This window comes from Heterodontus francisci, chromosome 14 (genome assembly GCF_036365525.1).
Source record: "Heterodontus francisci isolate sHetFra1 chromosome 14, sHetFra1.hap1, whole genome shotgun sequence".
In the NCBI taxonomy this organism is placed as follows: Eukaryota; Metazoa; Chordata; class Chondrichthyes; order Heterodontiformes; family Heterodontidae; genus Heterodontus; species Heterodontus francisci.
Window position 1 is genome coordinate 92699161 of NC_090384.1, and position 27009 is coordinate 92726169.

Consider the following 27009-nt stretch of genomic DNA (forward strand, 5'->3'; position numbering starts at 1 on the left):
CCAGGCAACATTCTGGTAAACCTCCTCTGTACCCTCTCCAAAGCCTCCACGTCCTTCTGGTAGTGTGGCGACCAGAATTGCATGCAATATTCTAAGTGTGGCCTAACTAAAGTTCTGTACAGCTGCAACATGACTTGCCAATTTTTATACTCTATGCCCCGACCGATGAAGGCAAGCATGCCGTATGCCTTCTTGACTACCTTATCCACCTGCGCTGCCACTTTCAGTGACCTGTGGACCTGTACGCCCAGATCTCTCTGCCTGTCAATACTCCTAAGGGTTCTGCCATTTACTGTATACTTTCCACCTGCATTAGACCTTCCAAAATACATTACCTCACATTTGTCCGGATTAAACTCCATCTGCCATTTCTCCGCCCAAGTCTCCAACCGATCTATATCCTGCTGTATCCTCTGACAATCCTCATCACTATCCGCAACTCCACCAACCTTTGTGTCGTCCGCAAACTTACTAATCAGACCAGCTACATTTTCCTCCAAATCATTTATATATACTACAAAGAGCAAAGGTCCCAGCACTGATCCCTGCGGAACACTTTAATAGAAGTGTACAATATTATGACAGGCTTAGATAGGTTTGACAAGGAAAAACTGTTTCCATTAACAAATGGTACAAGGACGAGGAGACAGAGATTGGAAGTTTTGGGCAAAAGCTGCAGGGGGAATATGAGGAAGCAGTTTTTTACACAGCGGGCGGTAATGACCTGGAACTCGCTGCCCACAAGGGTGATGGGAGCAGAGACAATCAATGACTTCAAGAGGAAGTTGGATGGCCACTGGAGAGAAATAGACTTGCAGGGCTACAGGGATCAAGTCGGGGAATGGCACTGACAGCATAGCTCCGTGGAGAGCAGCATGGACTCGATGGGCTGAATGGTTATCTGCTGTGTCATAAATGATTCTTTGACTCTAATTCTATTTACTCTTTTGGTGAAAAAGTCTTTTCTGACTTCTTAAGCTTTAACTGGTGTCGATAATTCAAACCTTCACTAGCAACAATTTGCTTGGCCTGATTGTCATTTTGCTTCATAATATTGAAACTTCACTTTGGTCACCTTTTGAAGAGCAGTCACAGTGTTATGTAGCAAATTCATCAGCCAGTTTTCACATAATATAATCCCAAAAACAATATATGAATGAATAAATGACCAGATCATTCATTTTGGGGGAGTGTTGATTATTCTTCTTCTTCTTTGGCCTCCTTGTCTCGAGAGACAATGGGTAAGTGCCTGGAGGTGGTCAGTGATTTGTGAAGCAGTGCCTGGAGTGGCTATAAAGGCCAATTCTAGAGTGACAGACTCTTCCACAGGCACTGCAGATAAAATTGGTTGTCGGGACTGTTACACAGTTGGCTCTCCCCTTGCGCTTCTGTCTTTTTTCCTGCCAACTGCTAAGTCTCTTCGACTCGCTACTCTTAAGCCCCGCCTTTATGGCTGTCTGCCAGCTCTGGCGAACGCTGGCAACTGACTCCCACGACTCGTGATCAATGTCACAGGACTTCATGTCGCGTTTGCAGACGTCTTTAAAGCGGAGACATGGACGGCCGGTGAGTCTGATACCAGTGACAAGCTCGCTGTACAATGTGTCCTTGGGGATCCTGCCATCTTCCATGCGGCTCACATGGCCAAGCCATCTCAAGCGCCGCTGGCTCAGTAGGGTGTATATGCTGGGGATGTTGGCCGCCTTGAGGACTTCTGCGTTGGAGATACGGTCCTGCCACCTGATGTCAAGGATTCTCCAGAGGCAGCGAAGGTGGAATGAATTGAGACGTCGCTCTTGGCTGAGATACATTGTCCAGGCCTCGCTGCCATAGAGCAAGGTACTGAGGACACAGGCTTGATACACTCGGACTTTAGTGTTTCGTGTCAGTGCGCCATTTTTCCACACCCTCTTGGCCAGTCTGGACATAGCAGCGGACGCCTTTCCCATGCGCTTGTTGATTTCTGCGTCGAGAGGTTACTGGTGATAGTTGAGCCTAGGTAGGTGAACTCTTGAACCACTTCCAGAGAGTGGTCGTCGATATTGATAGATGGAACATTTCTGACGTCCTGTCCCATGATGCTCGTTTTCTTGAGGCTGATGGTTAGGCCAAATTCATTGCAGGCAGACGCAATCCTGTCGATGAGTCTCTGCAGACACTCTTCTGTGTGGGATGTTAATGCAGCATCGTCAGCAAAGAGGAGTTCCCTGATGAGGACCTTCCGTACTTTGGTCTTCGCTCTTAGACGGGCAAGGTTGAACAACCTGCCATCTGATCTTGTGTGGAGGAAAATTCCTTCTTCTGAAGACTTGAATGCATGTGTGAGCAGCAGGAAGAAGAAGATCCCAAACAGTGTAGGTGCGAGAACACAGTCCTGTTTCACACCACTCAGGATAGGAAAGGAGTCTGATGAGGCACCGCTATGCTGAATTGTGCCTTTCATATTGTCATGGAATGAGGTGATACTTAGTAGCTTTGGTGGACATCCGATCTTTGCTAGTAGTCTGAAGAGACCACGTCTGCTGACGAGGTCAAAGGCTTTGGTGAGATCAATGAAAGCAACATCGAGGGGCATCTGTTGTTCACGGCATTTCTCCTGGCAAAGGGAGAACAGCATGACAATGGTGGATCTCTCTGCCCGAAAGCCACACTGTGCATCAGGATAAATGTGCTCAGCCAGTTTCTGGAGTCTGTTTAAAATGACTCGAGCGAAGACTTTCCCACTATGCTGAGCAGGGAGATTCCACGGTAGTTGTTACAGTCATTTTGGGGGAGTGTTGATTAAGGGAGAAATATTGACCAGGAAATCAGGAAACTTAAAGGCCTTTTTCCAATATTACCAGGAGACCTTTTACATCCACCTGAATAGGTAGACAAAGCTGCAGTGTATCATCTCATCCGAAAGACAGCAACTCTAACAATGCAGGTCTCCCTTACTACACTGAAGGGTCAACCTCAATTATGTGATCAAATCCATTGTAGGACATGAACCCATAACCCTCTAATTCAGGGACAATTGGGCCCAATCTTAACTCTGTCTAAGTGAATGGATTTTGAGTGAGTTAAAATCAGACCCAAGAACTCTGCCAACTGAGCCCAGCTGAGGCTGGCAAATTATCTGAATAACTTTATTTGAAATTATATTACATTTACATTAAAATGGGCAAAATCAAAGTTAAAAGATTTATGTACAGTCTTCATTTTCAGTAGTTCTGCAAAGATGCACCTTTAGGCTCTAGTCACTGCAACTTAAAGTAGGTCATTAGAAATATGATAAGGTTCTATATATTTCCCAGTCTACAAACAGCAATTCCCAACAGAAAAAAATCAAGTACTGCTTACTGTGCTTGTACCATGTTGCTCTGGAGGCTGTTATTTAAAAAAAACTGTTAACCCATTATTTATGCTTTAAATGGATTAACATCTGCCTACAAATAGTGTACAGAGAAATACTGTTCAAGTATATTGTGTTCATACACCAATCAAGTTCCTAATTCCAGCACAAAAATATCTGTAAGTTGACATTGACCAGAGGGAGCCAACATGGATTTGTAAAGGGTAGGTCATGCTTGATGAACCTGATTGAATTTTTTGAAGAGGTAACTAAAGTAGTGGACAGGAGAATGTCTGTGGATGTTATTTATATGGACTTCCAGAAGGCATTTGATAAAGTCCCTCATAAGATGTTGTAAGCTAAAGTTCAAGCCCATGGAATTGGAGGCAAATTATTGACCTGGTTAGGAAATTGGCTGAGTAGGGGTAATGGGCAGGTATTCCAATTGGCAGAATGTGACTCTTGGTGTGTTGCAAAGATCTGTGTTGGGGCCTCAACTATTCATTGTATTCATTAATGACTTGGATGATGGGATAGAAAGCCACGTATCCAAATTCATCAATAACACAATGATAGGCGGGATTGTGAGCAGTGTAGATGAAAGCGTAAAATTACAAAGAGATATTGCTAGACTAAGTGAATGGGCAAAACTGGCAAATGTTTTTTAATGTAGGCAAAAGTGAGGTCATCCACTTTGGACCTAAAGAGGATAGAACAGGGTACTTTCTAAATGATGAAAATCTAAAAACAGTGGAAGTTCAAAGAGACTTGGGTGGGAGTGTAGGGTCCAGGTACATATATCATTAAATGTCTAGAACAGAAAATAATCAAAAAGGCTAATGGAATGCTGGCCTTTAAAGCTAGAGAACTATAATCCAAGTGGGTAGAGGTTATGGTTAGACCACACTTGCAGTACTGTGAGCAGTTCTGGGCACCACATTTTAGGAAGGATATATCGGCCTTGGAGGGAGTGCAGCACACTAGAATGATGCGTTGACTCCATGGGGTAAATTATAAAGAGAGATTACACAAACTAGGGTTGTATTCCCTGAAATTTGGGGTGGTTTGTATTGAGGTTTTCAAGATATAAAGGGGGAACAGATAGGGTAGATGGAGAGAAACTATTTCTGTTGGTTGGGGGGTCTAGAACTAGGAGGTGTAGTCTAAAAATTAGAGCCAGACTTTTCAGGAATGAAAGTAGGAAACACTTCTGCACACAAAGGGTGGTTGAAGTTTGGAACTCTTTTCCATAAACAGCAATTGATGCTAGATCAACTGTTAATTTTAAATTGTGAGACTGATAGATCTTTGTTATCTAATGGTATTAAGGGATATAAGGAAAAGGCGGGTATATTGAGTTAGGTTGCAAATCAGCCATGATCTCATTGAATGGCGGTGAAGCAGGCTCCAGGGGCTGAATGTCCTCCTCTTGTTGCTATGGGCTGAATTTTACCCTCGAAGGACGGGAGCCGTCCACCAACTGAAATGTCGGTGGCGAACCCGCCTCCGCCTGGCCTGGGGATCCGGAGCGCATTTTATGGTCCCCAGCCCTTCAACTGGTCTGAGGTGGGACTTCCACCTCATTGAAGTCCCGCCTAATGGAGCTGCCAGCCAATCAATGGGCTGGCAGCTCTTAGTCCCAGTAGTGCCACCGGGAGCAGTGGCCACTGCTGGGACTGCAACCCAGCTTCGAGAAGAAGAGGAAAGATGCCCCAGGAAAAGGCAAGTTTTTGGGGCCTAGCCGGGGGTGATCGGTTGGGTCCCGGTGAGGCAAGGGTGGTCGTTTGGGGGGATGGGTGCCTGATCATGAGGGCACGCCTCCCCCCAGGCCATTAGAAAGCCACCTGCTTTTGTCAGGCGGTTTTTCTCAGGCTTGGGCCACTCGACCAGCCAAGGGTATAATCCCTGTGGCGGCGGGCGGAGGCCCTTAAGTGGCTATTAACTGGCCACTTAAGGGCCTTGATTAGCCTGGAACAGGCGTGCTGGTTTTCGCCACTGCCGTCCTGCAGAAAATGGCGGCAGAGGTGGGATCAGGTCGGGAAGGGCCCCCGAAGCTTTCCACTCCATTTTACGCTCCCCCTGCCACCAACCCACTCTTTGCGGGGGGAGGCGTAAAATTCCGGCCTATGTTCCTGGAGAGGTCACAGGATGATTGGTGTGAGAAATGAAAAAAAATTAGGTTGGAGTTGAGACACAATATGGGGGCAGATTAGAATAAACATTACTTTGTATCTGGCTATGCAATACCTGATTTGGGAGTTCTTTATGCTGATTCACCATTTTTTCCCCCACCACAAACATCCCTCACCTCTTCACGAAACACAGAAAAGAGAAAAAAAATGATGCTGTTTCTACCAGGAGATGGCACTGTTCTCCCATGAATAGACAATAATTCTGCATTCAGTGCAGTCACTCCATCAGTGTTTTGGTTTTGAATATAATATTAGATAAAGAAAGCCGCGTTTAGTTTTACAAAAGCCTGAGTATCCTTATACATCTGAGGATGATGAGAATAGCTGCTACAAAATTGGAAAGCAACATTTGGTGCAAAAAAACTTGGCAATTTGGCCAAAATTTAGGCAATTTTAACGAATAGCCAGACAAAGATTGAAGATATATAGAAAGTCTAAAAAATGTGAAAATATGAGGATCCATTTTCCACCTCTGTGGATGTTTTTGGGGTGGAGCCTCATCTACCCGAAGTGTATACAGGAAAATCAGCGATCCCTTGCTCTCTCAGTCCCCAGCAGGTGGTCTCATTGACACTCAACCCAACCCAAAGTCCTCTTCCCCGAAATTCTGTGACCTTGTCATTGCACCTTCTTGTCACACCTCTGTGGGAAAGGGAGCATGGGGGCACCGGAAATTACTTAAAACAGCATTTTAGACTTTCTTAATTGGAATGAACTGTTTAAAGTCAGCTTAAGGTGATCTCATCAGTTGCTGCTCACTCACCTCCTGGTCCCATGCCTCACTCTGGGTTATGGTGTCTGTTCTAGGTTTAGCCATTCACTGCCTGATCTGTCTGGAAAACCTAAAGCACTATAAGGTTCTGCTCTCACCTACCAAAGTTGCTCATAGGGGCGGCACAGTGGTGCAGTGGTCAGCACCGCAGCCTCACAGCTCCAGCGACCCGGGTTCAATTCTGGGTACTGCCTGTGTGGAGTTTGCAAGTTTTCCCTGTGTCTGTGTGGGTTTTCTCCGGGTGCTCCGGTTTCCTCCCACAAGCCAAAGGACTTGCAGGTTGGTAGGTAAATTGGCCATTATAAATTGCCCCTAGTATAGGTAGGTGGTAGGGAAATATAGGGACAGGTGGGGATGTGGTAGGAATATGGGATTAGTGTAGGATTAATATAAATGGGTGGTTGATGGTCGGCACAGACTCGGTGGGCCGAAGGGCCTGTTTCAGTGCTGTATCTCTAAACTAAACTAAACTATTCCAGGATTGTCCTGGAATGCATGGATCATTGCCAACTTCTTTTCCCTACTGCAAACCATCTTCTTAAACCCCTCCTCCCTGTCTCCTCTACCTTCACCTCCAACAAGTAACTGCAAGGAACTTGTGGATCTCTTTGTCACTAAGACTGAGAGCATCCAACCATCTGCCTCTGCTGTGTTGCTCCCTTCCACAAACCCACTGGGCCAAACTTCCGCTAAGGTTTCCCGCCAAACTTCCACTAAGGTTTCCCCCTGCCTTGAATTGAGTCTTTCTCTAGTTTCTCTCCTATCTCCCCTCATGGTTTCTCTGAGCTCATCATGTCCATGAGACCCACATCCTGCTCCTTCAAACCTATTCCCGCGAACTGACTGACCACATAACTTCCATTTCTGGCTCCCATTTTATCTAATATTGTTAACAGATCTCTCTCCTTGGGTACTATCCACTCTTCTTCAAATTTGCTATCATTACCCTTCTCCTCAAAAAAACAATGCTTGAACTCTCCGTCCTTGCAAACTACCGTCCCATCTCCAATCTCCATTTCCTCTCCTAAGTCCTTAAATATGTTGCCACCTCCCAAATCCATGCCCACCTTTCCCAGAACTCTATTTTTGAATCCCTCCAGTTAGGTTTCTGCCCCCGCTACAGTACCAAAACAGCCCTTATCAAAGTCACAAAATGCATCTTATGTGACTGTGAAACAGGTAAACTGTCACTCCTCATCCTTCTTGACCTGTCTGCAGCCTTTCACCATCCTCTTCCAAGATATTGCCACCATAATCCAGCTGGTTGAGGCTGCACTTTCCTGGTTCTATTTTTATCTATCTAGTTGTAGCCAGAGAATCACCTGCAATGGCTTCTCTTCCCACACCTGAACTGTTACCTCTGGTGTCCCTTAAGAATCTACCCTTGCCCCCCAATGATTTTTCATTTACATGCTGCCTCTGGGCAACATTATCTGAAAATACAGCTTTAGTTTAAAAAAAAATCATTCATGGGATGTGGGTTGCCCAGCACTAATTGTCCTTGAGAAGGTGGTGGTGAGCCACCTTCTTAAATCACTACAGTCCATGCGGTGAGGTACACCCACAATGCTGTTGGGAGGGAGTTCCTTGATTTTGACTTAGCAACTGTGAAGGAGAAAGAGCGGTGATATAGTTCCAAGTCAGGATGGTGATTGACTTGGAGGGGAACTTAAAGGTGGTGGTGTTCCCATGTGCGTGCTGCCTTTGTCCTAGGTGGTAGAGGTTGCAGGTTTGGAAGGTGCTGTTAAAGAAGCCTTGGCAAGTTGCTGCAGTACATCTTGTAGATGGTACACTCTGCTGCCATTGTGAGCCGATATTGGAGGGAGTGAATGTTTAAGGTGGTAGATAGGGTGCCAATCAAGTATGTTGCTTTGTCCTGGATGGTATCGAGTTTCTTGAGTAGTGTTAGAGCTGCACTCATCCAGGTATTCCAGCACACTCCTAACTTATGTCAATGGTGGTCAGGCTTTGGGGAGTCAGGAGGTGAGTTACTAGCCGCAGAATTCCCAGCCTCTGACCCTGCTCTTGCAGCCACAGTATTTATATGGCTGGTCCAGTTAGGTTTCTGGTCAATGGTTAAACCCCAGGATGTTGACAGTGGGGGATTTAGCGATGGTAATGCTGTTGAATGTCGAGGAGAGGTGGTTAGATTCTCTCTTTTTGGAGATGGTCATTGCCTGGCACTTGTGTGTCGGGAATGTTACTTGCAACTTACCAGCCCAAGCCTGAATGTTGTCCAGGTCTTGCTGCATGCGGACACAAACTGCTTCAGTATCTGAGGGGGTTGCGAATGGTACTGAACACTTGCAGTCATCCACGAACATCCCCACTTCTGACCTTATAATGGAGGGAAGGTCATTGATGAAGCAGCTGAGGATGGTTGGGCCTTGGACACTACCCTGAGGAACAACTGCGGTGATGTCCTGGGACTGAGATTATTGGCCTCCGACAACCACAACCATCTTCCTTTTTGCTAGGTATGACTCCAACCAGTAGAGAGTTTTCCCCCTGATTCCCATTGACTCATTTTGCTCGGGCTCCTAGATGCCTTTGGTCAAATGTTGCCTTGATGTCGAGGGCAATCACTCTCACCTCACCTCTGGAATTGAGCCCTTTTTTTCCATGTTTTGCCCAAGGCTGTAATGAGGACAGCTGCTGAGTGGCTCTGGTGGAACCAGGGTTATTGCTGAGTAAGTGCTGCTTGACAGCATTGTTAGCAACACCTTCTATCACTTTGCTGATGATTGAGACTAGACTAATGGAGCAGTAATTGGCTGGATTAGATTTGTCCTGAATTTTGTAGACAGGACATACCTGGGCAATTTTCCACTTTGGCAGGTAGATGCCAATGTTGTAGCTCTTCTAGAACAACTTGTCTAGAGGTGCGGCTAGTTCTGGGGTACAAGTCTTCAGTACTACAGCTGTGTTGCTGTTAGGGCCCTTTGCTGTAGCTAGTGTGTTCAGCGACTTACATTAGCCTCCATATGAACACTGACGACACCCAACTCTACCTGAAGACCACCTCTCTCAACCCCTCCACTGTTTGTAAATTGGTAAACTGCTTGCCCAACATTCAGTGCTGGATGAGCAGAAATTTCTCCAACTAAATATTTGGAAGACCGAAGACATTGTCTTCAGTCCCTTCTGCAAACTTTGCTTCTGATTCATCAACTCCATCCCTTTCCCTGGCAACTGTCTCTGACTGAAAAAGACTGTTTGCAACCTTGGTGTTCTATTTGAACCCAAGATGAACTTCTGACTACATAGCCGCACCATTACAAAGACCGCCTATTTCCACCTCCGTAACATCACTTCACTCTGCCTCTGCCTCACCTCATCTGCTGCTGAAACCCTCATTCATGCCTTTGTTATTTCTAGATTTAACTGTTCCAATGCACTCCTGGCCGGCCTCTCACATTCTACCCTCTGTAAACTTGAGGTCATCCAAAACTCTGCTTCCCCTGTCCTAATCGCACCAAGTCCCGAACACCCACATTGGCTCCTGGTTAAGTAACATCTTGATTTAATTTTTTTTTCGAATCCTTCCCTGACATCACCCCTCCTTAACTCTGTAATCTCTTCCAGGTCCAGAACTTTCCAAGATGTCTGATCCCCTCCAATTGTGGCCTCTTGCACATCCCTGATTTTAGCCGCTCCACCATTGGAGGCCATGCTTTCAGCTGCTACAGCCCTAAGCTCTGGTTTCCCTCCCGAAATCCGTCACTTTCTTCCATTACTACACCCCTTAAAACCTATCTCTTTGACCAAGCTTTTAGTCACCTGCCCTAATATCTCCTTATGTAGCTTGGTGGCAAATTTTGTTTGGTAATGCTCCTGTGAAGCACCTTGGGACATTTTACCATCTTAAAGGTGTGATGTAAAATGCAAGATGTTGTTGTTTTATAGTGCATTGTGGTTTGTCTGCAGGGTAAGCAATTGGTTGGGCCATGATTGAGGTCCCTGATTGGTTATTGATCGTAACGGTCTGCAGCTGGATCAATTTTCCAGTAAATTTTGACGTTAAGTCTAGTGCGAGATGAACGCAAATATCTGATTAACAGCATAAGTCACACCGCACGCTTCTCCAGAAAATTCCAACTACATGAGTGCAGAGTTGCTGAATGTGTTCTGCACATGGACACCACTGTAAATTAGATGTTTTTGTTGGAAATTTATTTATTGGGGCAACTGATGCAATTAATAATGATGTGAAAGTTCACACAAGCAATAACATGTAATTTCGTACAGCCTATTGCAAATTATTAACTATGCAACATCAAAGAATGTGCGGCACTGGCACAGGGATAGGAAGCAGCACCTTTATCTTGCTTGGTACCATCTTGTGAAAGTTACGGAGTTTGAGGATTGCTGATTAACAGGAGGTCATGTAATACTGGTAGCTGTTTGCTACTATGAAAGTTGCCTTTATGCCATAAAGCAGTATTATTCAGGTTATTGCAATAATCTTGATAAGATGCCTAACTAGGACAAGTGTATTGCTTTAGCACTGCCAGCCAAATAGGCAAAGTACGATATAATAAAAGCAAAATACTGGAACTCGGAAACACAATCAGAAAGTGCTGGAAGTACTCAGCAGGTCTGGCAGCATCTGTGGAGAGAGAAACAGAGTTAACGTTTCGAGTAGGATAGGACTCTTCTCTATCTGATGTGAATCGTTAACTCTGTTTCTTTCTCCACAGGCAAAGTATGACATCTGGTTTACAACTGAAAATCTATGGCTGTAATGCATAGAAGAGCAACAACTAAAAATGATTCATAATTGCGTTTCTGGAACAAGCTTTTATTGTCACAACAGCTTATGTGGCACAGTTGCCTTCTCTTTCACTATCGCACCCTCTCATTTACCCATTATTTCCTGTTGTGCTCAATACAGTTCTGAAGGAGGAATGCTGTAGCATTTGTTATGAAAGTGCCTCTGTGTTTTGTTAAATATATTTTTTTGAGGATTAATTTTTGAAAGATTGAAGAAATGTTAAACTTGGGGTTTTCAAAGGGGGTCATGTAAAGGCCACTTGACTTTGAAAAACAGTCCCTGGAAATGTTTTTTTAGAAAGGTGCACTGAGACGTCTTATGAGAAAAACAAGCCTTTCCAGGAAACCACTTGACTTCCAGCAACAGCAATAAGCCTTTCCAGGAAACCACCTGACTTCCAGCTCAATAAACAACAGAGAACTTTGGGCATCTGGGGAAGTTGCTTACAAAGAAGTGACAGTTCAAGATTGATGGAGGTCAAAAGGTTGAACTCCTGTTGTCAGTTTCACTTTTGAATTGTTTTGAGTTGAGGTTGAAATGTATAAAAAGGGAGAGAACTTCCAAGGAGAGAAGAGAATTCTCAAGGAAGGAGAGCAGACCACAACCTGGCTCAGATTTCCAGCACCTCTTTAAAAGACCCTGAGAAGTTCACTGTGTCAACTTATGTCATCTCCTGTCTTTGAAGAAAAATCTGCTAAATTAATTCTCAACGCCACCTGAAAAGAACTGTTCTAGCAGATCCCAGTGATCCGTCTACATGTACTTGGAGGCCAGACTGTATGCCAGTTTTGGAACACAACATATCTCATTTGCTGTTTCTGCAAGAATAAGCAAATATTCAGCCCAAGTTTTTTTGTCTGTAATAGAGCTCCAAAAACAAAAAGCCCTTTATTTTTCCAGTTAACCAGTGTATGTTTGTGTAAGTGTGAGGGGTTAAGGTAAAAAGGGAACTTTAATATTTAAATTTGTGTGTTTATGCTTTACGTCATAACTGGTTAAGACTTGTTTTGTAATAAACTGATAATGTTGTTGTTTATTAAAGAAATCTGATTGGTATGTTTTAATCTAGGATAAAAATAGAGTCTATGATTGACTGTATTGGTAAGTGGGAAAAATTTTAAATATATGTTGTGACCCATGGAGAAGTGAAACTAAAATAATCAGTGCACTTCTCCCGCCTCAGTCATAACAGGTATTACATTGTGGGTTTGGGTATCTGAATATTTCATTAATGAGGGTTTGTTCATGTTTTCAGAGTATTTGCATCCTATCATAAATCTGATAATACATCAAAGCCAGAGTGTCCACTTAGCTCAGAGATCTTTGAGCCATCCAGACTTGTGAACCCTCTGACCTCAGCCAGAACAACAATGAGGGCATTACAATTGGCCATATGGTGTCTGCATTGACCATGGGAAAATCAGCCAGGGTCCCTGCTCCTAATTGCTTTAAAACAACCCCTACTAGAAGTATGGACAGTGGATGATGGCAGGATTACTCTGTCCGCTTGTCTTGAGAATTCTTCCACCACAGCTAGGTAACCTCTAACACTCAGGTCCTGACATTCTGTAGGTTCTCTTCTGGTCTCCTGACATAACTTCAAGACCACTAGAGAAAGAGGGAAAATTATTATTTATGCTATTTTTCTGGGACTTCCAGCAGGTATGGGCTATTGGCTGCAGGCTACAGTTGGTGCTCTCCCACACTCAGGTCATACTCATTGCATCATCTTCATCATCTGGTTGAAGGTCCTCATCCAGTGGTAGCTCCATATGTTGTCTCCGCTACAGAGCAAAGTTATGCAGCATACAGCAAACCACTATCATGCAAGACACTCTTTCTGCGCTGTATTGAAAGAAAAAAAGAACTTACATTTATATATTGCCTTTCACAACCTCAGAATGTCCCAAAATACTTTACAGCCAAAGAATTGCTTTTTGAAGTGTAGTTACTGTTGTAATATAGGAAATGCAGCAGCCAATTTGCACATAGCAAGCTCCCACAAACAGCAATAAGATAAGAACCAGATAATCTGTTTCACTTATATTGTTTGAGAAATAAATTTTGGCCAGGACACTAGGTGTTCGCCCCTGCTCTTCTTTGAAAGGTGCATTGTATCTTTTATGTTTACCTGAGAGGACAAACAGAGCCTGACTTAACATCTCACCCAAAGGACAGCACCTCTAACAGTGCAACACTCCCTCAAAACTATACTGAAGTATCAGCCTAGATTTTGTACTTAAGTCAAGCTTGAACCCACCACCTTCTGACTCAGAGGTAAACATGTTACCCACTGTGTTATGGCTGACACCTGACTTGTCTAGGCAGCAGAATTGATGCTCAAGCACTACAATGGTCTTCTTGATGTTGGATCTAGTTAACCTGTGGATCTGGTGGTGGTAGTTTGGCCAGTGTCTGTTGGTTTCTGAGAGGTGTTAAGAGCCAAATATGCAGGGGATAGCCCTTATGCCCAAGCAACCAGCTGCAGCAGCAAAGCATGTGGAGAATGAAGAATTGGAGCAAAATAAAAGTGTCACGGCAGCTGCCAAGAAAGCAGGTACATGATACACTGCTGGTGATCATTTACTGATTGTGTATTAATGGAATGGAATCCCTTGCAATTTATGAAGATACTGGGCTCATCTTCAGAGGGCTATGTGTGTGCAGCTAATGAGGTCCTAGACACAGGGGAAGCCTACAACCTGCACAAACCCCAGAGCCCTATCCTGCTGTCCATGGGGCACATGATGAAAACGTTTGCTTTAGCGAGCATTGGATCGCTCACCTCCAAGCATGAGCTGCAGATTAACTGCTGTTGCAGCCAAGAAGGAGCAGAAAGCAAAGAAACTGAGGGCCATAGTAACATTGACGACAGCAGTGAGTAGTAAGCCTCTGGATTAGGTTGTGGGCTGATGTAATGGGTGCTGACCCTCTGCACACCTTCAAGATGGAGCCAGACCAGTTCTTGGCTGGGGCACAGATCACTTCATATAGTAGGCAAGTGGATTAACAAGTAATGTGTGCATAGCTAATGCAATCTCCTGGACTGATTTTGATCATCTGAAGGAGTCAGAAAGGAATTTTCCAAAGTTTTTTCCACATTAATACCCCTGGGTGTTTTTTTGCCCCCCTGCCTCTCCCAAGAGATTACACAGCTGCAGGGGATGTGCGGGGTTTTGATGAGGGGTGGGTGATGGATAGGAAGTGTCTATTCACAATGCTCCAGTCATCATGAGTGTGGGGCACACTTGGTGGGCCAGCTGATCTTTTCCTGTCCATCATTTTTGTATGTTCATAACATGTGCCAGCTTTAGCTGTGTGTTCCAGTTTCAGTGAGGAGATAACACAGGTCTGTGCCAGTCCCCTGGAGAAGCACAACAACCACCTAAGGCACTGCTGCTTTGAGAAGTGCCAGTATGTAAATCTGAGTCTATACACACTGTTTGGAGTCTTCCTGCAGGTGGATCCCTATATGGTATTACTTCTGTTCTTCTGCTGTTAGGTGTCAGCTGTGGCTCAGTAGGCAGCACTCTTGCCAGTGAGTGAGAAGACTGTGGGTTCAGGTACCATTCTGGAGCACATTATCTAGGCTGACAGTGCAGTACAGAGGGAGGGCTATGTTGTCAGAGGTGCTGCCTTTCAGGTAACATGTTAAAACTAAAACCCTGTTTGTCATCTCAACTGGCTGTAAAATATCCCATGGTAATATTTTGAAGAAAAGAGGGGGGAGTTCTCCCTGTTGTTCCAGCTAATATTTATGCTTCAACCAGCACCCTTAAAACAGATTATCTGTTCATGATCATATTGCTATTTGTGGGAGCTTGCTGTGTGAAAATTGGCTGCCGCATTTGCTACATTACAACAGTGATCATACTTCAAAAGTACGCCATTGGCTGGAAAGTGCTTTGGGATGTTCTGAGGTTGTGAAAGGCACTACATAAATGTACATCTTTCTTTCCCCTAGGCAGGGTGGAACGGCCAAAGGGATGCCTACGTTCAGAAAAAAAGATTGCGGCCAATACAGTCTTAAGATTCCGAAGGTTGTCTGGCTTTTACAAGCAAAACAATCCCAACCATTCAACACCCAAAACTACTGAGAAATACAAGCACAATGTCTGCCAAATATTTACAGCAATTTAAATGATGGCAGGGTAGTGCCCCTTTATCTGCTGGTACTGGCTGTTGTTGAGATAAGGAAGGAGTGCTGGCTGGGCTGAGTCGGTCAAAAATGGAGTCCAGGTGTAAATTGCATGATATTTATTGGATAGGAGTGCTGTCCACTCAAATTAAGACATGTTCAAAAATTGTAGAGGTGCAGGCTTCCAATGGCCAGATGGCAATATATTTTCTGATATTTGTCTTGCAACTGTCCCCTTCACGCTAAAAAATGGCGCGAAGGGAAGGTAAAAATTGGTCCCAGTGGTTGTGATAATGAGGCTGCAAACATTGTCACTATCCTCCACTAGGCACACTGCAGATGAAGCATGGTCCTCTCACACTAGCAGATTTACCATCTAGGCAATCATGAATGCACAAAGATGATAAGGGATAGTGAACAAAGGCTTAGAATCAATAGATCATGTACAAATGTACTGGAATTCTGTCAGACTATGTCATCTAAGGTGAAGCAGCTAAGAAAGATATTTGAATCAAATGATCAAATTGCATTCGATTCAATTATGTTGATTAATTCTGAAAGGTGACAATGGCTGGTGGAGTCAATGAAAAGTTGGATTGATAGCTGTATTGAAATGAGTTTGGCAATAGATAATAGAGGGTGAGGGGAAGTGCCTTGGCTTGTGCAAGGGGCCGTTCTGGATTCCTGATCACTGTAGTTTGCACTATTAGGGAGTGTTATAACATTTTTAGATAACACTAAGGTTTGCAGGGGAGATTGAGAGTACTGAAAAATATGTGGACAAAATCAGTTGAAGGGTGGAGGAATGACAAATGGAATTTAATATCAATGGCTTCATTCTCACATGTTCACCACTGAATCATAGAAGCATAGAAACTTATGGGATAGCAGGAGGCCATTCGGCCCATTGAGCAAAAAAGAGCTATCCAGCCTAATCTGCTTCTGAGCACTTGGTGTATAGCCCTGTAGGTTACAGTACTTCAATTGCACATACAAGTACTTTTTAAATTTGATGAGGGTTTCTGCCTCTACTACCCTTTTAGACAGCAATTTGCAGACCCCATCACCCCCTGGGTGAAAGAAGTTCTCCTCAACTCCCCTCTAACCCTTCGACCAATTGCTTTAAATCTGTATCCACTTGGTTATCTACCTGTCTGCCAAAGGGAATAGGTCTTTCCTCTCCATTCTATCTAGGCCCCTCATAATGTTATACACTTCAGTTAAATCTCCCCTCGGCCTCCTCTGTTCCAAAGAAAACAAACCCAGGCTATCCAATCTTTCCTCATAGCTAAAATTCTCCAGTCCTGGCAGCATTCTCGTGAATCTCCTCTGTACCCTCTCTAGTGTGATGATACCCTCCTGTAATTCGGTGACCAGAACTATATGCAGTATTCTAGCTGTGACCTAACTAGTGTTTTATACAGTTCTAATATAACTTTCCTCCTTTGATCTGAGGAGCGAAAGCAGGGTAATATAACTCAGTCTTCTTCTTTGGCCTTCTTGTCTCGGGAGACAATGGGTAAGTGCCTGGAGGTGGTCAGTGGTTTGTGGAGCAGCACCTGGAGTGGCTATAAAGGCCAATTCTAGAGTGACAGGCTCTTCCACAGGTGCTGCAGAAAAAATTGATTGTCGGGGCTGTTACACAGTTGGCTCTCCCCTTGCGCCTCTGTCTTTTTTCCTGCCAACTGCTAAGTCTCTTCGACTCGCCACATTTTAGCCCCGCCTTAATGACTGCCCGCCAGTGCAGCACTCTAAAGACCAAACTGGCAGCTGCAGTATAATAGCGGCAATCAATGTTAATAAGCACATACTCCATTCAATGTTTAGAAACATGATTAGAACTGTTATAACTTTTACAGTAGCACTGAGAAGCCTTTATCTGGTGTGTGCCTGTTCATTTTGTTGTTCTTTCCTTTAGGAGAGAAGTGTTGATGGGAAAGAATGAAAGGAAGGTACTAGGAATGATGTTTCACAGAAAAGAGATTACATGTGCTATGTCTAAAGGTAACTATTGAAAAACTATGTTTTTTTAATTCATTTATGGGGTATCGACGTTGCTCACCAGGCTAACATTTATTGCCCATCCCTAATTGCCTCTGAGAAAGTGGTGGTGAGCCGCCTGCTTCAACTGCTGCAGTCTGTGTAGTGAAGATTCTCTCATTAGGTTTTTAGGGAGGGATTTCCAGGATTTTGACCCAGGGACAATGAAACAATGGCGATATATTTCCAAATCAGGATGGTATGTGACTTGGAGGGGAACTTGGAAAGTGATGCTGTCCCTATGTATCTGCTGCCTTTGGCCTTCTAGGTGATGGTGATCACAGGTCAGAGAAGCCTTGGTGAGTTGCTGTAGTGCATCCTTTCAGTAGAATGGACTGTACCCACACTATATATATATATATAAAGGGATGTAAGTAAAGGAATGTAGACAAACTGTTATGGAATTTTATCTACACTTTATTTTAATTCACAAAAACATATAATTTCTTACTGTTTAGTCACAATATGGAAGTATGCAATGAAACCTATGCAGGAACTGGCAGATTCATTCCATCAGCTGACACCAGTAATTGACTGTCTATTAAAATTGTCCATTAAGTACAGACTCTTCAAATCTTGGCATGTAACTTCAAGTAGTTTGCTTTTATTTCTTAATCATTCAAGCGAAAAAAAATACATTAGCCTTCTATGAACACAGGTCCATTTAAACTGAATTACAGGAAGCTGGAAAACGTATAAATATGTACATAAATATAGTAACAAAATAAAAGGAACCACTGTATACAATAAGTTAATTATAAATACCTTAGTAATGGCCAAGTGCTTGTTTGGATGAATTTGCAGTCAGTTTCTTTCATTCTAAACTCCTTTAGATTCAACAATAAACTTGTACGTCAGATATTATATGCATACTTAATGCTACTGTTCCAGTTTGTGAGGTTTTCGTTTTTAAAGCTGTTTCACACTTGTCCCAGGAATGGGACTTAAATTGTAACCTTTAAACCTCTCTCTCGCAACAATATGTTTGAACTGCACAATCTGCCCCCACTGCTTTCCCTCAGAAAAGTCACTGGGAACTAACTGATGGGGTTTAAACTGTATCACTTCTAGTGGGACACACAGCTTAAACCGAACTCCCCATCTAGCAGAAAGAGTTCATATTTCACCTTCCATCCTTTCTCCTCGGGTAGATGTATAAACTGTACCTTCTAACCCTGCTCCTTAGATATTAGGTTTAAATTGCACCCTCTATCCCCACTTGTCGGAGATGGTTTACTCTGAACCTATAATCCCTCTTCCTACTACAGGAGTTCTAAACAGCACTCTTCATCACCAATCTTACAATGCTGAACCCTCTATCTCCTATCCTACAATGGGGTTTACCCTGCACCCTTCACCCCAATATTAAGATGAACGTTTACACTTCTAAACCTTCATCCCAATCTTACGATAAGGGTTTACACTGCACCCTCTACCCCTGTTCCCAGCAGAGTTGCACTTTACATATGTCTATAACATTGCAGCCCCAATGCTGCCGGCACATACACTCATTCAGCATTTCACTTGTATTGGAGTCAAATATTCATGCTGAGAATCCCTTCTAAAATGAGGCTGGCACTCAGATACCAGAGTTACCTTTTTTTTTAAATCTTGAAAGTGACCAAGAGACTCTTCATAATCAGACACTGCAACCTCGTCAGCAGAGCAAGGTAGCAAACAGTCAAACAATTAATCAAAAGTGCAATGCAATGATGGGTGGAAGGAAACGTATTCATGTGGCTTCGTATGTGAAGTCCAGAGGATCCATGCTGTCGGTCTGAATGACTGAAGACGGGATCGAGTCGAGTGCAGGAGTTTCGCTGCAGTCGGTGGCGGGGTCCGGGAGAAGAGGCATCGGGGTCCGTATGGGCAGGAACCGAGAGAGGGGAGGGAATGCTCTTCCCCTTGTGTGGGCTCGCTGCCTCCTGCTGCTTAAGGACACGGCAGCTCCATATTTTTCCGACCAGTACAAGTTGTAGGTGCCAGACAGCAAGCGTTCTCTAAATGAACAGTCACCTTCATTGTAAGATAGCTACAATAAAAACCAGAGGGGGAAATAAAAAGGGAGCAATTAGCCAAAGTGTTTTCATTTATTCTCCACTGACAGCTGACAAAACCTGGCGCCCAGGGGCTGCCATGTGGATCTGTAGGTCAGTGAACTCTGAGGTCAATAACCACAATAAACCTGCTGCTCGGATGCTCAGATAAGGAGTCATTGCTCCAGACCATTAGGTAATTGTTTTGTGAAATAACTATTGAAATCAGCGACAACTCCACACCCCGCCCCTCCACACATACACTCAAAAACGCACGGCCACATTGTTGTGCACTGTAGGTGAAGTTGCTGCATTTTTTTTTCCAAATGAGGACTCACCAAGCCGAGCAGCCTGCCGTCGTGTTCCATGCACAGATAGCGACCGCTGCGATAGCCTTTAATCGCCACCACTCCCGGAGCCACTGCCCTTATCTCAAGAAGACCTGTAATACAAGATCAACAGGGTAACAGTCGGTGCAAGTCCCCTTTCTGCTTGCTAACTTGGTGCATCTTCTGAAACTCCGGTTTCTACAGTGATTTTGACCGTTTCGCCCGCCTTTTCTTGCTGTCAAATGTATTAATATCTCTAAACGGCATCGGCGGCTGTTCGTTTAACTTTCTGTTTTCTATTTCGAAATCTGAAACTTCAACCTCCCAGGGAAAAAGGAAACCAGTTATGTGATAACCCTTCACCATTTGCTCTCCTCCCCTCCACTGCCTGTTAAACTGAGGAGTAGGTTAGGAACACACAGTTACCGTGGTACCGCCCTTTACTGTGAAATTAGGGGACAATTTCACCCAACAAATTTCAATTTGAGTGACACATTTTAAACTCACAGCACGTTGGAAGCTAATTGCTAGTCCCCACACTGCTCTCTCCCCCCCCCCCCCCCCCTTTTAAGTGTTGCAAATTGTCATAAAAATGTAAAACAAATGGTCATGTGTAGCTACTGCCTGGAGCTGGGCTGTATTGTAAATATCTGACTGCAGCTGCTTGCTTAAAGAGGCTGTAATATTTATCTGCTCCACACCAATTCTCATTCCTACACAGCCCTGAAGTCAGATTTCAATCATGGTAGAGGTTGAAATCTTGACAGTCTCTGTTTTTACATGTAATGCTAAATAACACCGCCCCCTCCATCATATACCAATAGATAGCTCCCGAAGTGGGAAGCTCCTATCGGTGTTTGTTTTTCACTTGAGCGTGTCCTTACTGTGTGCGCTCCGTTCGCTGTTGCCGTCTACTGTGCCATCTTCATTGATCTGCAGGTGGTAGCTGATAAAGCTGCCTTTGCTCTGTGTGGTGTATAAGTACATGAACCTTATGGTTTGATCCCAGCCGGAGTTCACATGTGGCCCGGCATCCGGCGACGGCATCGAGAGCCCCACCATCGCAAAGGGCAGCTCGGACAAGACGAGAGCAAAGCACAGTCTGTGCACCACCGCCCACATCTTGAACCGGTCCAGCAGGTTGAGGGACATCTCCGGTAAACTGCAGACAAGAGACTTTGGTGAACCAACAGACAGAACCCGGTTTCTCTGATCTCTCCTCGAATGCACTGATTAGAGAGCTGGGTCTCAGCCTTTTAAAGGTTCTAATCGTTATCAGTAAAATCGATACGCCTGCTCCCAAAAGAATTATTTGACACTCAGTCATAATAGTATTTTTTAAACGCCCGCCCCCTCAAGTGTCATTATACATTGCATCATAGAGTGCTGGGGATATCCCAACCTTGAACAACTTTTTTTTTTAGCATGCAGTCACCTGCACTGTAGTTTATATGAAGAGTAACGGTATTAAATACAGCAAACGGGGGGCATTTCATACAAAATCCCAATTTATCCTGAAAGTTGCGGGAGAGAAATAAAGGGCATGAACCATTACAATAATCAAAGAATTTGAGTGTTAATATTTTTGGGGCCTGAAAATAATAATCGGAATACTGCAGAGCGAGTGGGTGTTTAGAGGTTATTAATAGATGAGAAAACACTGTGAAACTAATTTCTGCACGGGAGGAAGCACAGAATTGTTCAGTTAATGGAAGAAAAGAAGGACAACCATTCGAGGCAATACAGTTTTATGTGTTTCTATTTTCTTTTTCAATATGAACACAAAATGATTCAGAAATGATTCGGAAATCGTTCCTGATTTCGTCCGTAAATCGTCGCGCTTCTTGTTTTGTGGGGAATATCACAGACATGCTGGGCACTTTGTGAAAGACTTTTGTCAGACACTTTTCTCAGCACAAACCTGCTGAGGGCGCTCTGTCATAACATACAGAGCCAGTCAAAGGGAAAAAAAACCTCTGACAAAGTGGTGACAGGTTAAAAGGCAACGACCTCTTGGTTATTCAGCTTTTCATTATATTGTTGCATAGATCAATGTTCATGGATTCTGATCGGGCTTTTCCTGTAGACTGGGTTGTTCCTTCATCCCACCCTACTCTCCTCTTTTTAGGGGATCCATTTCATACATATTTCATTATTCTCTTTACACGCAAGGGTTGAACTAAAGAACTAATGGCCAACTTTAAAGTGAGACTTTTGTGCAAATTGTGTGTCTACAAAAAAACCCACACCAGTGAATATAAGCAGTGTAAAAGAAAAGCGAGTCATATTATACGGTTTTAGCTCATTCTTTTTTTCTCTTACCCTGTCTCTCAGTTGCCTTTGATTCTTCTGCTTTCCTCTTTGATTTTTGTCTTTTCTCTTTGATTCTCGGTCTCTTTGCTTTTCTCCCTCTTTGTTTTGATTTTCTCAGTCTCTGTCTCTTTGTTGGAGCCTCTTTTATCTTGTTGGCAGCCTTCTCTGTTTACATAGATCATCTTGTTCACTCAATGCCATTGATTTCCCCTTTCCTTCCGCTTGACCACTCTCTGCATCTGTCTCTGAAACCTATGCCTCCCATTTGCCCACTCAGTACTTCTCCTTCGAATTCCCTCCTGAGTCCTGCCTCATGCATCCATCATTGGTCTCCTCCTCTCCCCAAGCCTTTGTTCACTTTTTGACAATCTGGTTGGCCTGGGCATATGTTGATATTTCTCTCTCCATACAGATTTATGCTTTTGAAAATTGATGTGTTTGCAGACTAAGATTTCTATCTCAGGAGATATTTGCTCCAGCAATCTTCCTATCGCTAACAAATCTCCTGTAAATCCCCCACCACTTCTGGTTCTAGAAGAGTTTATTGATAATCTAGGCAGATTTCATTGGTATTTTCAACATGCTGTGCCTAGGATGTATAGCAGTACATGATATCCATCTAATATGACAGTTGTTTGTGTTAAACAACTTTAGCTTGACAGCACTTGTAAACATTTTGCATCAAAACATATATCTCAATTGCACTAACTTTTGAAATATTTCTCTCCAATTTTACCCTACTTCCTTTGAAACCTCTTGCTGGGGTGCAGTTCAATTCTTATGCTCCATTCTATGCTGCCTATCCTTAGGTACATAGCCCATGTGGCCATGCTTCATGTTTGAATCGAAATAGTATGTAGAAATTTCATTGCATTTACAACACAAAAACAGGCCACTCTGCTCAACCAGTCAACGTTGGAGTTAATCTCCATGCAAGCAAATAGTTTAAATCACATTTACTCAGTATTCTCATATGCCTTTTCAATCATCCACCATTCAATTTAATCTTGAATCATGAATGCTGAGAGATTATTTGATTTGAAATTGTGTCAGTTTGGCTCAACATTCCTGCTTCTGAATCAGAAAGTTGGAGATAGAAACTCCAGTCCAGAATTTGAGAATTTAATCTCAGCTGACAATTGAGTGCAATACTAAGTAAGTCTTGCACTGTTGGAGGTACCATCTTTTGGATGCAATATTAAACCAAAGGTCTGTCTGCCTGTTCAGGTAGACGTTAAAGACATTATGATAAGGAATCCTCCCACTGTCCTGATCAAAATCCCTATCCCAGAGGACTGAGGCTCATAGTAGTGACCCAGGATAGTCATACATCTGGTGGGGACAAAATTAGGTTTGGCTGTGATACCCATTCGATTCAATAACCTATTAACACTCATTCTCTAGACTTATGCAAAGAGGATAACTTCTGATCCATTTGATTGACTCGTCAATTTATATTTTCCAGGCAGAATAACAGAAAACATCACCCTCTTATGAGTTGGCATTAGAGAATCCTATTACTGATTCAATATCCTTCTGGTCTTTATTACTGGCTATTTTTGCCTTGGATGAAAGGTGTTGATGATTCTTCTTTCTTTGCATCTTCTGCACCTTGATGGGCGTCCAGGCCGGGGAAGTGGCCTGGACTTCCGAATGTGGAATTTTGAAGGGACTGGACATCCCCTCCAACCACCAGATAGCAGGTGGATGCTGCGTTCCTGGTAGGCTGGATTAGGCACTTGGGCCCAGCAACTTCACCGTCCCCAATAATAAAAAAAATGTAAAAACAAAATACTGCGGATGCTGGAAATCCGAAATAAAAACAAGAAACACTGGAAATACTCAGCAGGTCTGGCAGCATCTGTGGAGAGAGAAGCAGAGTTAACATTTCAGGTCAGTGACCCTTCTTCAGATTATATTATGTAAAAAAAGATTTGTCGGGATCAGCAATGGTGTATGTGATCTCGATGTAACAGGTACAGAAAATAATCAAAAAAGCTAATGGAATGCTGGTTTTTATATCTATAGGACTAGAATACAAGTGGGTATAAGTCATGCTTCAGTATACAAAGCCCTGGTTAGACCACACCTGGAGTACAATGAATAGTTCTGGGTATCACACCTTAGAAAGGGTGGATTGGCCTTAGAGGGAGTGCAACATAGATTTACCAGAATGACTGGACTCCAAGGGTTTAATTATGAGGAGAGATTAAACAAACTAGGGTTGTATTCCCTTGAATTTTGAAGGTTATGGGGTTCTTTGATCAAAGTTTTCAAGATATTAAGGGGAACAGATTGGGTTGATAGAGAAAAACTATTTCCGCTGGTGGGAAGTCTAGGGCTAGGGGGCACAGTCTAAAAATTAGAGCCAGACCTTTCAGGAGTGAAATTAGAAAACACTTCTTCATGAAAATGTTGGTCAAAGTTTAGAACTCTCTTCCACAAATGGCAATTGATGCTAGATCAATAATTAAATTTAGAACAGAGATTGATAGATTTTTGTTAGTCAACAGTATTAAGGAATATGGGGCAAAGGCGTGTATATGGAGTTCGGTCACAGATCAGTTATGACCTCATTGAATAGCAGAACAGGTTCAAGGGACTAAATGGCCTCCTGCTATTCCTATGTTCCTATGTAACTGCCAGGATTTTCAGAACCTGTTTATTTTTGTGCATGAGCAACACCATAGCAGATGAACTATTTAGAAATAAATATAAATTATTAAATTGCTTATAGAAGTGGACAACAAAAATGAACATCACTAAACAATTTTATAATTCATATTCATTCTAAATTATTTCATTTCTCATGCTGCTTATGAACAAATTACCAGTTACAAACAGTTTCCTTTGGAATACACTACTTGCGGGGAAATAGCAATTCAAATAAATAACCTTATAGTTAAACTCTTTATCCACGGAACAACATGGACACCAGAATAATTTTAAAGAGTTCTCTTGAACACCCACGTGAATGGATTCTCATGTGTCACACATTAAGGTTTCCGTCCAGTACAAACTTTAAAGGTTGCTCCTCAGTAACGTTTAGCCTGTTCTCTTACTACTCCAGTGCTGGTGCTTATTCCAGACCATGGTTCTGCTCCTTTTGGGAAAACAGTTGCAGTTTCTTACTTCCCTTATGTGTGAGCCACTAATGCTAAGTTGTGCTTGTAGATTTTGGTAATGTAGGGTTCGATGTTTTTCTCAACATGCAACAACTTTCTGAAGTCTTTTTGTATCACATGAGTTTACAGTTGATTTAGCTACATGTCACAGTCACAGCATTTTAAAGGCATTTGGCAGTAATAAATGCATTGAGCTGGATTCAACAAAGAGATTGCTCTGATTGACCCTCTCTAAGCAGCTGAACATGAAACATTGCCCTCACATTTCCATTTCCATCGCCAATCTGTTTAAAAAGCAACTAAAGTAAAGTAGCATTCCTGAATAGAACAAAATAGGAGTCTATCTCAATTCCTATTCAATTACCAAATCTACCACTAAAAAAGAAAAGCTTGCATTTATATAGTGCCTTTTATAACCTCAGAACATCCTATAGCACTTTACAGCAAATGACTTACTTTTGAAATGCAGTCACTGTTGTAATGTAGGAAAACATTTGTGCAAATTTTCTTTTGCATGATTTCTTCACACTTTTAGTTTTTATGGGGAATTTTTCAAAATACAAAGTAATTGGTTAAGTTAATTTTGTTTGGTACACACAGTTAACATGCCAGAAGGCATAGATTTTGACAAAGGATCACTGGCCTGAAACATTGCCCGATTTTAACTATGTAAGTGAATAGTGTTTGAGTCAGTTAAAATCAGGCCTAACTCTGTTTGTCTCTCCACTGATACTACCTGACCTGCTGAGTATTTTCAGTCATTTCTATTTTTACGCCAGATGTCATACTCTGTAATGGAGCAGGTACCTTAGTGTAGTGGTTATTAGTGTAGTGCAGTGTAGTTCATATCACAGGCTGGAAAGTTATGGCATTACAGTTAGCGAATCTAGTAATTGTGAGCAACCATCAACAAGAATAACTATGAAACCTGTTGGATTCTTTAAAATCCCAACTGGTTCACTAAGGTCCTTCAGGGAAGGGAATCTGCTGCTCCTGTACCTGGTTTGGGTTATATGTGATTCTAGTCTATGCTTAGTGGTTAAATTTTAATGCCCTTTAAAGTGGTCCAGCACCCACCACCTTCTCAGAGCAACTAGAAGTTGGCAATAAATATGGCCAATATTACTGGCATCCTGAGTAATCTAGTCTGTAAATTAAAATGGTTAATATGCCCAAAGGAATCTCTACTTTAAAAGGAGTTAACAGCAAGCTATTTGGTTACATGAATGAATGCAATGGAGAACTTGGATTAGGATGTTCCATTTCTGTACCAGTGAACTCACAATCTATAGGCTAAGATGCTCAAAGTTTCCAAGTTGAAGTATAATAAGAGATAGTGGGTTTCCACGCAGCTAGTTCACTATTAATTATCCATATATCTAACTCATTATTAATAACCCACAGGTCTAACCTATATCAATTATTCATATATCTACCCCATCGTTAATTATTCACATAGCTAACATGTTATTAACGCTCAGAAAAAAATATAAAACAGCAAATATATAGGCGATGATTTGTTGATTCTTGAGTGGATTCATGACAGTTTATGTTTTTATTTTTCTTAGTAAAGTTGATGGATTATGGATGATATTCCAATGGTGTGTTGCTTGTACATGAAATTTAAATAAAAGCATTTAACCTTCTTGAACTATTCATTAGGTCACAGCTTATTGCCATTCAGGGCACTGCCTAAAGGGAAGTAGTGCTCCCAATTAACCTTTTGTACAACTCGTAGCTTTCATTAAATGCAAGCATCATGCCACTTTCGTGGAAATCATTGTAGATGGGGTGACATTTCTGATGTGAAGCTATTGACAGCTGGACAGGCAATTGTTTTTCTTTATGTGCTTTATTGAGAGTTTCACAACAGCAAAGGGCAATGGATTTGTGATCAGTGTCCCCATCCACATCAATCCCCTCTGGAGCCACCTGCACACATGCTTGTTAATACAC

General features: G+C 42.8%; 1 protein-coding gene across 1 annotated transcript; it reads right to left on the minus strand.

Annotated features, from left to right (window-relative positions):
* Window positions 1-17686: 17686 nt before the first annotated feature.
* fgf19 (fibroblast growth factor 19) lies at window positions 17687-20820 on the minus strand. The gene is made up of 3 exons (XM_068046924.1): window positions 20500-20820; window positions 19625-19728; window positions 17687-19282 (listed from the first exon to the last, which is right to left on the minus strand). Exons 1-3 carry the CDS (start codon window positions 20765-20767, stop codon window positions 18983-18985), a joined length of 672 nt encoding a protein of 223 aa, XP_067903025.1. The 5' UTR covers window positions 20768-20820; the 3' UTR covers window positions 17687-18982.
* Window positions 20821-27009: the final 6189 nt, after the last annotated feature.

Excerpts from the sequence above, each read along its gene's own strand:
- fgf19 (XM_068046924.1), bottom strand. The coding sequence starts at position 20,767 with ATGTCCCTCAACCTGCTGGACCGGTTCAAGATGTGGGCGGTGGTGCAC. Across the intron at positions 19,729-20,499 it reads CAGCGAACGGAGCGCACACA|GTCTTCTTGAGATAAGGGCA; the intron begins GTAAGGACACGC and ends CTTGTATTACAG. Across the intron at positions 19,283-19,624 it reads ACGGCAGGCTGCTCGGCTTG|CTATCTTACAATGAAGGTGA; the intron begins GTGAGTCCTCAT and ends TTTTTATTGTAG.